Below are 14836 nucleotides of genomic sequence, written 5' to 3' on the forward strand. Positions count from 1 at the left end.
GTACAGGAGCAGGATAATGTCTCCATCTCTGTAGTCTATTCCTTTTTTAATACAAGAAAGTACTTTACTAGCTTTAGATATTGCAGCTTGGCATTGCATGCTGTTATTAAGTATATGATCTACAAGAACCCCCAGATCCTTTTCCATTTCTGACTCCCCCAAGTGTATTCCCCTGGGACAGTATGAAGCATGCATGTTGTTAGCTCCCAAGTGCATAACTTTACATTTATCTATTTTAAATGTCATTTGCCACTTGCAACAGTACATCCAGGTGTGCTTGTAGAATATAGACATCTTGTATGGACTTAATTCCATTACATAGTTTGGTGTCATCTGCAAACACAGAAATGGTACTTTTAATCCCAAACTCTTTATAATTTTTACATGTTAAACAGTAAAGGTCCTAACACTGAACCCTGGGGTACACCACTAATAACCTTAGACCATTCAGAGTATGAATCATTAATTACAACTCTCTGGATGCGGTCTTTAGGCCAGTTCTCTATCAATTTACAGATTGACTTTTCTAAATCTATTGACCCTAACTAGCATATTACCGTCTGTAGGGTGCAGTGTCAAATGGTTTAGCAAAGTCCAAGTACACTAAATCAACTGCTACTCTACTGTCTACCTTTTTACTTACTTCCTCATAAAAGGAGAGTAAATTTGTTTGACAACTTCGGTCTTTCTTAAAGCCATCCTGACTATCACTTAGATTATTATTTTCTAGCAAAACTCCTCTATGTGGTTCTTTACCAAACTCTCTAGGACCTTTCCAACTATGGACGTTAAACTAACCCGTCGGGTAGTTACCTGGTAATGACTTTGCACCCTTTTTGAAGATAGGAACCACATTGGGCTTACGCCAATCCATTGGTACCTTACCAGTGACTAGAGGAGAGAGTTGGGTTAGTGGAATTCCAGGGATATATTGCAGTATAGTTATATTGCAGTAGTCCAGACGACATATGATAAGAGCGTATACAAGGAGTTTGGTGGTCTCTTGGGACAGGTAGGGGTGGATTTTGGTGATGTTGCGTAGGTGACAGGACCTGGAAATGTTTGGAATATGGGGCGTAAATGAGAGAGCATAATCAAAGGCCAAGACAACGTGACTGAGGGGAGGGACAAATAACAGTGTTGTTAACAGTTAGGATTATGTCTGGGGGGATTTGGAATTTAAAAGGAGGGGAAGGATGAGTTCTGTTTTATCTAGGTTGAGTTTTAGGAAACAGTCAGAAATCCATGATGAGATGGCTGACAGGCAGCATGAGACTGTATCCAGGACTGAAGGAGACAAGTCAGGTGTGGACAGAAAGATTTGAGTGTCATCAGCATACAGATTGTACTGTAAGCCAAAGGAGGACATGAGACTTCCGAGAGAGGAGGTTACAGAGAAAGAGAACTAGTTCCCTGAAAAGGACTGACCCCTGGGGAACACCAACAGCGAGTGGGAGAGGATGATTTACCATTAAAGGAAACTTGAAAGGAGCGGTCAGACAGATGAGAAGCAAACCAAGGGAGAGCAGTGTCACTGATACCAATGGAGCGCATGATTTATATTAGAAAGGGGTGATCAACACTGTCAAAAGCAGAGGAAAGATCTAGAAGAAGGAGGAAGGAAAAGTTGCCTTGAGACTTAGCTCTGATGTGGTCATTGGCCACTTTAGTAAGGGCTGTTTTGGTGGAATGGGCAGCTCGAAAACCAGACTGGGGAGGGTCAAGGAGAGAGTTAGTGCTCAGGTAAATCGGTGAGTATTTTGTAGACAAGGCACTCAAGAAGCTTGGAAAAAGACAGGAGAAGGGAAATTAGGACGGTAGCCAGAAGATAGGGAGGGTCTACTGAGGGTTTCTTCAGGATAGGGAGAATTATGGCATGTTTGAAAGCAGAGGGGTAGATACCAGTAGAAAGGGAGATGTTGAAAAGTTTGGTTAGGGTTGGGAGGGAGTCAATTGTTGAGAAGAGGCTGCGTGGGTTGGAAGAGAGGAAATGACAGCGGAGAAATAATTTTCCTTGGTGACAGTGAGCTCGGTGTTACATTTTTTCTAGCTTTGTAGTCCATGAAGTCTGTGCTGAGGCCAGATTTTCTCCACTTGCACTCAGCTGCACAAACAGTCTGTCACAGATCAGCAGCACTGCTGATCTGGTACTTGTTGTCCTCCTGATGGTGTCTGATTAGCAGCAGCTGTTCCCACCTTGCTCTAGCTGCTCTGCACTTAGGGGCGTTGCCGAGACATTTCTACCATTTGTTTCTCACCTGTCCTCCTAGTCTCCGCCCAGCTAGACTGTCAGTCTCCCTATATATGCTGGGCTCAGTCAGACACCTATTGCCTCAGCAATAGGTGTTACTACCCGAGGTTCCTGTGAGTATTCAAGTTTCCAGTCCTAGTTTCCGGTTCCTGACCTTGGCTTGTCCTGACCGTGCTTGTTCTCTGCCTGCCCTGACCCGGTCCTGTTTCCGATTTTTTGAATTTGCCTGTCGACTTTGCACTGCGCCTTGGTTATCTCCAGCTGTCAGCTGCTACCTGCACGGGTGAGTCTGAGGGCCGCAACCTGGGTGCCGTTTGCAGCAAAGCCCAACACCCCTTGCGGGGTGCTCTGGTGAACCCCGGGCGGTGCCTTAGACTCTGTGCCTCTGATATCACCTCAGCTAAACATGCTGGTAGCACAGAGGGTCCACCTCCTGTCTAGTGTCTTGTTCGTGACAGTCTTTTGTAGCTGTTTGGTGTGATTGTTATGCCAGGGACGAGGGTTACAGGACGGGGGTAGCGGAAGGTGGCAGGGAAAACTTTATCCAGAGCCAGAGAAAGGGTGTAGTTGATCCGAGTGGTAGCTTCATCTGGAGATGTGATTTTAGAGAGGGTGGGGGGGGGGGGGCTACGTAAGGCAGTTTGAGAATAGGTATGTGGTCAAGGTTACGGATATCTCTCTGCCATTGACCAGGTCTGGGATGTGGCAAATGGGGGCAAGAGTTTGATAGGTTGAAGGTGATAAGGTTGTGATCAGAAAGGGGAAATGGTGAGTTGTCAAGGAGGGTTAAATTGCAGAGTTTGGAAAATACCAGGTCTCAAGTGTGTCCAATGATGTGTGTGGGGTCGTTTACGTTCTGTGTCCAAAGGAGGATGTAATGGAGAGCAGTTTGGCCGAGGAAGGATGGTTGAGCTCATCCACTGCAACAATAAAGCCACCAAGGATGAGGGTGGGCAGGTCATGGGAACGAATGTGTGAGAGCCAAGAGGCAAAGTTATCCAAAAACTGTGATACCGTGTTTCCCCGAAAATAAGACATACCCATAAAATAAGCCATAGCAGGATTTCTAAGCATTTGTCCAATATAAGCCATACCCGGAATATAAGACATAGTGATAGGCGTGTCGTTCTGTGCCTGCTGCAAGCTGAGGCATAGAGGGAGGATAGAAAAAGGATAGTGAAAATAAAAGTCTGCAAAAAATGAAAGTAAAAGTCTCCTCAGTAAAGTGAGGAGCAGGACGCTCTGTTTTAGGTATTGTGTGTTCTCAGGCAGAAGAAGTAAAGCTGTGGCTGCCGTTTTACTCAGCACTGTGGGTCTCTCTCCCCCAGCACCAACTAGCAACAGTCTGTGGGTCTCTCTCACCCCCCACAAACACCAGTAAAGCTGCTGCTCCCCAGCACTGACCAGCAACAGTCTGTGGGTCTCTCTCACCCCACAGAAACACCAGGGGATGTAGAATAAATGTAGATGGTTGTACCATACTTAAAAAAAAAAGACATCCCCTGAAAATAATCCATATTGAGGAAAAACAAATAGAAGACAGTGTCTTATTTTTGGGGAAACACGGTACTTGGCCGGGGGGGTGGTAGACAACAGCAACAATGAGGGGTAAGGGGCTGAAAAGACAGATGGAGTGGACTTCAAAGAAGGTGAAAATTAGAGGGTGGGGTAGGAAGGACTCTGTATGTACAGTTAGGTGGGAGAGTGAGACCCACACCACCCCCTACTCTGTTGCCAGGTCTAGGAGTATGTGTAAAGTGCAGGCCTCTATTGGAGAGAGCAGCAGTATAAGTAGAGTCAGACGAGGATTCAAATCAATTGACAATCCTATATTACTTGGTGTGATCTCAATACTACACAAGAGATATATATATCCACTGAGGAAGCTCTTCTGTGCGAAAAGCGTCGGGATTAGACCCCGTCCTGCTATGCTTGAAATATATGCAAGTTTGTAACCTCCTCTACCAAAAATTAGAGTGGAAAAGTAAACCTTATTGTATGAATATTGATTGTTTTAATTTTTAATGATTTTGTATTCAAATAAAAATTACATTGATTTTATTTACAACAATTCTTTTGGTGCCTAAAAAAGCCTCCTTTGCTTCCTTTCCCATTTTTTCCAATTCCTGTGTCAAATCCCTGAAATAATTCCCATTGCACTATTAATTTGGTACTTAAGATTTGGGCACGTGACCAGGGTCCCCAGGTGACCATGCCTGTTGATTAAATAGGTGCTTTGGGCCCTGAATATGGATGGACTGATGGGAGTAACTAGGAATTTGGGATATCAATTGAACCTGGGTAGGGGAGGGGTTAGCAGGGTAATAAGTATCAATGTGCACTCAGCTGGAACAAAGGGATAGTCAACAGATAAATCTATGGGGAGATTTAGGTTGGTGCAATAAGTTCATCTACAATGGGAGACGTACAATACACAATCAGATGATCAGAAGATTGCAGGGGAAAACAATTGGATACACAAGAATTAAATTTTGGCAGGCAGAATAGGAGAATGTTCTGAGAATACAGATTTTGGAGAAGAATAGCTTTTGCTGAGCTCTACTTCTAAACACATATCATTTTCTGTATTAGGTGTTTACTCAAAAAACTAAAGTATTTTACTTGGTAACAAAAAAGATATAAACAGTTAAACGAACTTGAAAACAATTGACCCAAAACCTATACAGTTTACTTTTAAACAAACAACAGTGCCTGAACCTCCAATCGATTTATTTGCAGATGTTTGTGCAAGATTATTTAATTAGATTTCCTGTATAATTAACCACATTCAAATTTCTAGGACAGAATGGAATCTGATAGGTATCTGAGAAAGACTTGGTACTGACTTTTTAATATTAACGTTTATCTGTGAAAGGTGGCAAAGAGCTTGCACTAGGTAGGTTTAGTGTTAGTTTTACTGAATCACAAGGAAGAGTTTTTCTGATCATAAGATTTTCAGCATAAAGAGACTAAAAGTAAACTAGAACTAAGAATGGATGAAAATCTGGATTGCAGGACAGGTCTCCCCTACACAGATTTCTACTTTTCATTTTTCATTTTTTTGTTGGAATGTAGTATTCCATTATATTTATGTTAAATTCATTTTTAAATTTTTAAATGTTTTATTTGCACAAAATGACATTATCATTGAAACCATGCATCTAATCCAAAATAACTTATACTTACTTTGCAGAAAGTCCATCTCTCTTCCATCTGAGTAGAAAAAATTGGAAATACAAATTAGTTGCAAAGTGTAGATGGACTTTTAATATTAACTTCTAAATAACATAAACATTTCTTACTTTCTGTCCTGTGGATCAAGGGCACAGAATATAACTGTGTTAACTGGATAATGTCTTCGAAAGAAGAGCCTAGTAGAGAAAGTAGGAAATAAATGAAAATCTTTTTAGGGTAGAGTGCAAATTGTTGAATTCCTCCTTGTGTAGAATGTACCAAAAAAGGAATTGAAGTTATGAGCACTTTAAAATACATAGCACTAGTAATGACCACATGCCTCCTCAAAGTGAATATGAATTTAGAGAGAGGTTTGCAAAGTACTATGGGTAACAAAAAATATTACACAACTGTGCAAATTAAAGTAAAGGATATCACAAATACAAGGTATCAGAGAGCTGCATTAAAAATATGCTGGGGAGAAAGCTGGGGTGTTGATTTGAACAATGTGGCTTTTGAATTGCCCATTAGTCTCAGTGTACAGGAAGATAATACATACATGATTTAAAAAAAAATATAAATAATGTAATATAGACAGACACCCCAGTAGTGCCAAACCCACACACCTTACTGGGTGTGATACCATTTATTTTTGCTTGTTTCTTTGTAGCTGACTTGGCTAATGAAATTATTTTTGTTCCTCTGCACCCAATTATTATCTTTTCATTTTTACCATTGAGAACACACATGAAGGGCATTTAAAGACTTAAAAGTATTAGCTCTGGCCACTGTCTACATATTACCCACTCTCACTCCAGATCTCTACAGCATAAAGGGTTATCATTCATTAGTTAGACTATGATTAATTGAATAACAACTAGGAGGGCTCAGCAGACCCTTGAGACAATACAAGGAGGATGTAGAAGACATAGACAAGCTCTATATTTGACAAGATCAACTTTTTTATGCATTTATCAAACAGATATATTTTACAATAAAATGCTTTCAAAGGTATAATTAAAAGAAGGAAGCGAATAAGAGAAACTCATTTATTGCATTTACATAAACTTATTATAAAAATTAGTACATATTGATCTTACTTCCGTTGATTGTCTGTTAGAGTGATTCCTTGAGCAGACACTTTGAAATGCACCACAGTGGACACGGGAGGTGGGTCTTGATTTAGGGTTATGCTAAGAGCTTTCTGCACTGCTTGATACCCTGTAAGGGACTCCATTTCCACAGAATTCAGATACCAAACGTTACAAGCTAAAAGCAATGAATTGAATCATAATATTAAACATTACATAAGGTGATTTTACCAGTTCTTAAATGTTCAAATGCAAAACCATGATCAAATATTTTCAAGCATTATTTATTTCGACCATAACAAGTGCAATGAAAGTCTAGCAAAAGTCATTTAGTCATCAAAATCACAAAACATTCAAAAGCACATGTTAACCACATGACAAACATTAAAATAAAAATAAAGCATAATCCTTTTTTTCTCTATTTGGAGAGAGTATAAAACAAATAAAACCCACCAGGGTTCATCTTCCCACGTTCTGTGCTGTATATACAAAATTAGGTGAAAACATACACTTTTCAAAATAGATGTCCCCATTGGAAGATTTCCCCTCTATTACTGTTCTGGTGCTAACTTAAAATTGTAGATTTTCTCATAATGATCACCAGGACTTATAAAGAGGGCTTGTCTCCCTAGCAGGGATATAAACAGTGATATAAACTTGAAAAGAGTCTTCTGACCACTAAATCCACAATTGAAAAAAGTTTAGCTTTTAAATAAACCCTATATTCCCTCAAAGCACAAATGCCAGGAAGTTAGCCATTAGGGTCTTATCCTGTTTCAATGCACATGCATATAAATATATGCACCGACAACACACATTGAAAGAAACAGTTGTGTTACACATAATGGGTATTGTCCTGCATGCCAGAGCGAAATGAATTAATTCTACAACCATCTAAACTAATGACCTGTAAAGATTTGTTAAAATGCTACCAACAGACCATATTGAGTATCATATTTTCATGGTCAACTTATTAATCTTTATTTTTTAAAAAGAAAAGTAATTTTATTGTGTTTATTTGCACTATAGTAGTATTTAGTGTATTATTTGCTGACAATGCAGGTTTAATATGCAAATATTCTGTGATACAATTTGCAACTATCACCTTTTTATCCTACAGGCTCTGCTTTCAGAAAAATATATAGTTCAGATGTCTTTTACAAACATTAAAATCTGTAACGGAAAAAAAATGGTCGGGCCAACTTAGGGGGTTAAATAACAGAAGTCTGGATCTTCTGAAAAACAGTCACTGATGCTTACCAGGCCAGAAAAAGTTCTGAATTAGTTTAGCCAGTAGTGCTCTCTAACAACTGGCTTTGTTAGTTGTTTTAGAAAAATACAGGGGGGGGGGGGGGGGCTTCCATTGATTGGTGGCTGTGGTGTTACTATCAACTGAATTTATATTAAATGTAGAATAGACTGCTCAGGTAAACTATAGATACCAGTAGGATATTAATTATTTAGCCAATAATTTGTGCACCCATCAACTAGTGTAAAGAAGGCTTAAATGCAAAAAAAAAAAAAAAAAAACATGTAATACTCTGGGAACCAAAGGCCTCCTTTACATACCATTTTAGAGTTCATTAGAGTCCACCATATGGATTACGAAAAAGGTACGTGATAGAATTAAAAGGAGGAAGCCACTACTGTCCAAAAAGGAACATTGCTGTCTATAAACGTTTTGTAACTCTTTGGCTTGAATAAAAAGTGTTATGCTGGAATACAGTATTTGCATTTCACCAAACATAAGATTCTTATCCTATCTGTGAAAAATGATGGTGGTAATATTATAGGTAAGGCTTGCTTTGCTACTACTGCACCAAAATATAAGCACAATGATGAAGAGAGATTATTTTATTTATGTACCAAGACAGATGCTATTGTTAGTGGAACTATAGGTCCCAAATTGCACTAGCAAATGAAGGAAGATGAAGTGTATCTATCCATTAGTCGAAGCCCAAGAGAAAATTCATCACATAGCAAGAAAAAAAAAACCTAAACACGTCAACACAAGTCATTCTACCAAAAGAATGGTTACTGAAGCGGAAAGTTAATGTTTTTGATGAACTGAGTAAATGTTCTGACCTTAATCCCATAGAATGCAAGAAGGCCTATGAATATTCATGAGCTCAAGTGGTTATAAAAGGATACATTAGACTAAAATTCCAGTTAATGTTAATGTGTTAATGTGAAGGACTAATCAACAGTTCCTAGAAATTTTTATTTGTGACTAATGCCACGTAAGGCAACACCAGTCACTGAAAGCAAAAGTTCACATTCTATAACCAAGGAAAAAAATGTGCTGCAATTTCTGATCATTATCCTTAAAAAATAATAAACTAGAAAAACAGATCATGTTAAAGCTAAGATTTATTAAAAATATAAAAAACAATTCAAAAGTAGTTACAAATTTTAAAGGGCAACTTTACATCATTACGCTCAACATTATTGTACTTTTGATAGTTTTTTCCATCATAGTGTAATTCAAAAAATATTTTAAGGATCAAAAACTTTGTGTTTGGTTTCCGGAAAAAAAAATATTTGTGTTTGATATTTGAATTCTACAGTATATATGTAATCTTATTCCTAAATCTGGAGGTTTCCAGATCTCTAGACTCGGACCAACAAAATGCTCATTGTCAATAAGTATTTGGCTGTAAACCATAATCACATCAGGGGTAAGATATACGCTCTAAATTTTGCAATGGCAGGTGGATTTCCTTCCAACAGCCATTATGAAAGAATATCTCCCCATAAGCAAAAGTATATTTTGAATTAACACAATTATATGACCAACCTGCTCCCTGTTTGAGTAATTCTGCAGCAGAATTGGCGGCCGTCTGAGGAACTGTCTCTGCAATATCTTCCAAATGATCTAAAAGGCAAATAGTAGTTATAATATAACAATAATACTACCGTGTGTCTAATTTCACATTTGAGCTGCAGCAAAATTAGGTGCAACCTTTTTTCTAGTCACTTGAAGCTGGAAAAAAAAAAGAGCTCTATCGTGTAGAAAAAAGCAGCAGAATACATCCAGTGAATGTGCAGAGATCACTTGTAACTTGTTTGATATACTTAACCCACAAGGGGTTCAAGGCCACAAAGCAACCTTTTCTTTATTTATTAATGGTTTTTTGTTGAGACATATCTTTATTATAAAAAAAAGTACAGAAAAAAAATATTTAAAATATATATATAACAGCAGGCAAACACAGTTCTAAACTAAGTTCTCATATTATTCATTGGTACAATAATAACAGCATTTTGAGAACACTTACATATTACTGTCACTGAGTGGCCCTGAGTGGCCAGTTCCTTGTTGTCAGAGGCAGGCTGTTGTAATTGAATCGAACTGTATTCTATGGCAGTACTGAGCTGTATCCAATAAAACCATGTTTGTTTGAATGTCTCTGCGTTTCCGTCTCCGGTCATCATATTTTCTTCCATAACAAAGATGTCTGCCGCACTTCGTAGCCATTGGCCAACAAGTCGGTGGGATTTATGTTTTCCAGTAAACTGGAATACATGCCTTTGCAGCATTTAGTGGATGGCATACCAGGGAACGTTTATATCGTTCTTGGGTAAAGTCCTCCACGTGTAACAATACTAGCTCCAGTTTTCTGTGGCTATAACCTGCAGTTTAAATATCGTGTCAGCTACTTAAATCCAGAACTTGGTAAGGACTGGGCATTTACAAAAAATATGGAGCAATGTACCTGGTGCAGCATGACACCGCCAACAGGTTGGGTCTGCCAGAGGACATATTTTTGCCAGCTTTACAGGTGTTCTATATCAACGTGTGAACACTTTATAATTGGTTTCCTGATCATCATTATTTATAGTTGCCTTATGGCAAAAATGGAGCATAAACTCCTGTTGCGAGTCAGTAAATGTGATACCCAGATCTGTCTCCCAGCTATCCACAAAATGGAGCTTAGTGAGTGATGATGTAGTTGGAAGGGTTTGGTATCCGTAAGACAATGTTCCCCTCGAAGGACTACTCCCTTTACATATGGCTTCAAATGGCAGTAGGGGTTGGTCAAATTGTCTCGGGTGTGGGAGCGATCACAGTAGGTGAGTTGTATGGTGCGCAAAACGCTTAAAGTGGGTAGTTCCTCGTTTATTCTCCAAAACGAGGAACTACTGGACTGGTATCCATTCCCCCGTGTGAATGAAATGACATGCCCTAGAGATGCCCTGCTGCGACCATAATTGGAATACTGGGTCTGTCTTTCCCATGGGAAAATTCGGATGTGCAAGAATAGGTGACTGAGGGGTTGGATATAGCATTGTGGTCTGAGAGCAAAAATATTTTTTTTAATACTGACAGCGTTGGACCTTTTAATGGGTGTTTCCTTAGATGAGAGTGAGCTGTTAGTAGAGCCCATGCTAACATCTCTATATCTGCCAACTGCAGCCAAAGTTTTGTGTGTTTATTTGTACACCAGTCAAAAACACTCACTAAATGAACCGCCTGTTGGTATTCTAATGGATTTTGGACCCTTCGCTTTAGGCAGCCTCAGAATTTTTAAGACCTATCCTCAGTGTGTCGCAACATAAATTTTGAAAATTCCATATGGAAGCGTGGCTTATATATATATCTTATTGAGTAGTGGTAAAAAATTTTGTTCGATCAGTTGTGTGAGTTTCGCTGAGATTTGAGTATCCAATAATTTAATGGATGTTCTGGCCCATTTAAAGGGGAAATTTGGTTGTAATGTCCGGAATGTTTCCCTAGGAAGGGACACATTGAGTGCCTCAGATTTTGGAAGATTTATTTTATAGCTTGATAATTTCTTGAATCGTCTCAATTCTGCTAGATTAACTATGTCACCATGGGGCTTGTTTCATAGAACAAAAGATCATTGGCATAATCCGCCATCTTATGTTCCATGCCACCAACTGTTATGAATCGTATACAGGTTGACAATCCAAAATTGGGCCATCGATATTCCAGGTTCTTTCAGTTTCCTGGCATGAATTTCGGATCACATTTTCAATACAAGGACTATAGTACACAGTTTGGCCACTGATGTTTTGCTGGTGCTGTTCTGCAGAAACAGCTGTTAGGTCTTACTTGCTGCACTGAGACGTCCCTGCTACCTGCTCCCTGGAACTGTGCCAGATGTCCGCAGGTGCTGCAAGAGCAAGGCTGGCCTGTGTGGAGGTGAGTTTAAAAAAAATCCATAATTTTCGAAAATCCGGCGCATCTCAGGTCCGGAGGTTGCCGTATTTTTGATTGTCAACCTGTATTAACATTTGTACGCACATGTCTTAGGAAAGTTTCTAAAGCAAGGATGGAGAAATGTGCAATCTACTCTATCGAACACCTTCTCTGCATCTGTAGAAAATAGCATAAACGGAATATTACGGGAGTTGGAGAAGTCCAGGAGATGTAAGGCGTAGTGTTGTCTCTTGCTTCTCCTAGGGGGAGAAACCCACTTTGGTCTGGATGGATAAGTTTGGATAGTACAGGGGTTAATCTGCTAGCCAGGATGTGAAGAGAGATGAGAAGAGTTTTAAATTGCAGTTGAGGAATGATATAGGGCGATAGTTGGCACATGATTGTGGATCTTTGTCTTGTTTCAGGATGACTGTGACATTTGGTGTTAAATGTCAAGTGTCGGTAAGTGACCTTGGGCTATTTCATTATAGGTATTCACTAGGTGGGGCCCGATTACATTAAGACTTTTTTTTTGTAATATGTGTTAGGCTATCTGGGCCTGTTGCCTTTCCTTTAGCCGCCCTCGATATTGCTGCTTGCAATTCCAATATTATGACAGGCTTGTCTAGGAGTTCTATGCTCCCTTCTGGAATAGTAGGAAGGCCAGATTTCCTTAGGTAGTCTGCTATAGACAGTTCCTTACCAGTAGGAGTGGTGTAAGTATCTGTTGGTTTTAGGTTAAATAGTTGCTGATAATAAGTCTGAAATACTTTCAGTAGTGGTGTTTACAGTTTGTCCATTGGTTTTCTTCATGCTGGTAATAAATGTCCAATGGAGCTGCTTTTTTTTCACAGATAGCTCTAGCCAGGACTCTGCCACAGTGGTTAGATTGTTCATAGTAGTATCTTTTTCACTTGATCAATTGTGTTTTGGCCTTCTTATGATATAACAACTTAAGTTGTTCCTGAACCTCTAGAAGATTGGTTTCCAAATCTGGAGTGTGCTGTTTTTTTTGTCGCGTTTCTAGGTGGTGAAGCTCAGTAACGGGGGCATTTAATCTCTTTGTTTAGATTTTTTGAGCCAACTGCTCTGTTGTATGAGAACCACAAAGCAATTTATTTTACTGGTGCTCAACTGGTTTAGGTGTTTGCACAAATTTTAAGAATAGGCTTTTTATATGCAGATGGCCAAAAGAAGAAACTATCGGACAGGCCACTGATGTGTCTATAGCAGGAATGCTGGGGTTAAACACCTGATCTTAGTTAGCAACAGGGACATATTGTGCTGCTTAGCTAATGGATGGGAGACAAATAGGAGCTAAATTATCCAGTATGAAATTCCCAGCAGCTGGTGATCTAAGAAAAATCCCAGAAAAAAATATTGATCCAGCTGAGCTAGTTCTAAGGTTCTAAGGTTTTTTTTTTTTCTTACAACTTAGTAAAAAGGTTTCCAAGGCGCACGTTTAACCACCAGTGATTTATTTGTGGGTAGACGTACTCATTTTTACACAGATAGCCATAAAATCTGTTACACTTTTTGTTGTCAAAATTTGAGGAAGACTGCAACCTAGTAAAACAACAAAATGTTCTGACAAATTAGATTTAATTTGCATACCTTTATCTGGAATGAGCAGTTTACAGGGCAAGGCCAGAGGTGTAATGGAATGCTGGTAAATCAAAGCGGTCAAACTTCCTAAGTCAAGAAAAAACATAAAGGGTTTAATAACAAAACAAAACTGTTTTAGTAAAATTTAAACAATAGCATGAGGTTTCCGCAGAATGATATGTCTAAACATTTTCCATCTGGTAAAAACAAAAACTGGCATACTTATTTCATTTTTTTCAGACACATTAGATTCTAAAAATTCTATTTGGGCAAGAGCAATTTCTGAAATATGAAAGCATAAAAGAGAAAGCAGGTACAAAAAGTAAGAATTTTGTACAACGATACAACGTTTTTTTCTATTAATAATGTCTTATCCCATAAAGCTCATGGGAAACAAGACCCTCAAACTAGACAAGTCTGTGGGTAAATGAGCTGCTTCTAAGGGATCGAGAGCGGCTAATCAACTGGGGTAACCAGTCTATGCCCCACAAAGGATCGCGGTGCGTGGCATCGGTCATCTGAGCAGCCTGATAAACAGAATGCTGGGTCCCCCGCTAGTCACAGGGGGAGGGAAGGAAGTTGGCGGCGAACCTACCTCATACACACTATCACCACATTTCATATGCTGTTACACATATTCACACATATTTTACTCAGACACAACACATGCCCATCCACACACAGATCCTGCCCACAGTTCTGACACCACACATTGGGCTTACAGCCATTTGCATAAACCCTCCAAGGATTGTCTCGTCCTTCCTTCCCTCCCCCTGTGACTAGCAAGGGACCCAGCGTCCTGTTTATTGGGCCGCTTAAATGACTGATGCCATGCGTTGCAATCCTCCACAGGGTGTGGTTAGGTGACCTTTCCCCCGTTAACCCAGGAAAAAAAAAATACAACCCGGGTGGTACACCACTCTTGCAGTTCTGCGCAAATTCTAACCACAGACACTGTACACATGTTGGTGATGTACTAGTTCAGAAGACTACAACACAAATTCTGGAGCTGCCCTGAAATATTACCAAAATTTGAGATTCCACAAAACTTTACCAACTGCAAACCATCCTTTATACCTTCTCTCATTCTACTGTATAACATAAGATGATCAGTCACTGTACATAATATTAATGATGCGTTGATGAAAAATGTGTTTATTAATCTATACCAGTGTTCTCCCCAGAAATTTTTTTCAGTCGGGTGGTAGGAAGCTATAGCCGGGTGGTAAAAAAGGGGGTGTGGCAAAACACGGCAAATTTAGTGCTCCAAGTTGTTAATGCCATGAGTATCTAGTAACCTCTTATTGTTTCAGTGTTCTACCTTCTCCCAATTATTTGTTACAACTTTGTAATGCCTGCCCTGTTAGTATATCCAATTTTTCTATTCTATGTATTTTGCCACAACTGTCTCATGCTGTGTATTGTGACCCAACTTACTAGTGTTCTAAGTTTTAAGAGTGTAATCCGTTGTAGTAGTGTAAAAGTATAATGAATCTGGTGTAACAAGTTAGGCTTAGCTCATATTAGCAGCAAAAAACATTTACCCCTTCT

At 39.3% G+C, this 14836-nt stretch overlaps 1 protein-coding gene across 1 annotated transcript in view; it reads right to left on the bottom strand.

Moving 5' to 3' along the window:
* Nucleotides 1–14836, bottom strand: part of TNS3 (tensin 3) — a 216767-nt gene that overhangs the window by 3636 nt on the left and 198295 nt on the right. Inside the window, exons 20-24 of the mRNA XM_072411956.1 lie at nucleotides 13295–13372; nucleotides 9314–9391; nucleotides 6526–6694; nucleotides 5554–5622; nucleotides 5438–5464 (exon numbers count right to left, since the gene is read on the bottom strand). Of these exons, the coding sequence (XP_072268057.1) occupies nucleotides 5438–5464; nucleotides 5554–5622; nucleotides 6526–6694; nucleotides 9314–9391; nucleotides 13295–13372 (421 nt within the window). The remainder of the gene's footprint in view (nucleotides 1–5437; nucleotides 5465–5553; nucleotides 5623–6525; nucleotides 6695–9313; nucleotides 9392–13294; nucleotides 13373–14836) is intronic.

This window comes from Pyxicephalus adspersus, chromosome 5 (assembly GCF_032062135.1).
Source record: "Pyxicephalus adspersus chromosome 5, UCB_Pads_2.0, whole genome shotgun sequence".
NCBI lineage: Eukaryota > Metazoa > Chordata > Amphibia > Anura > Pyxicephalidae > Pyxicephalus > Pyxicephalus adspersus.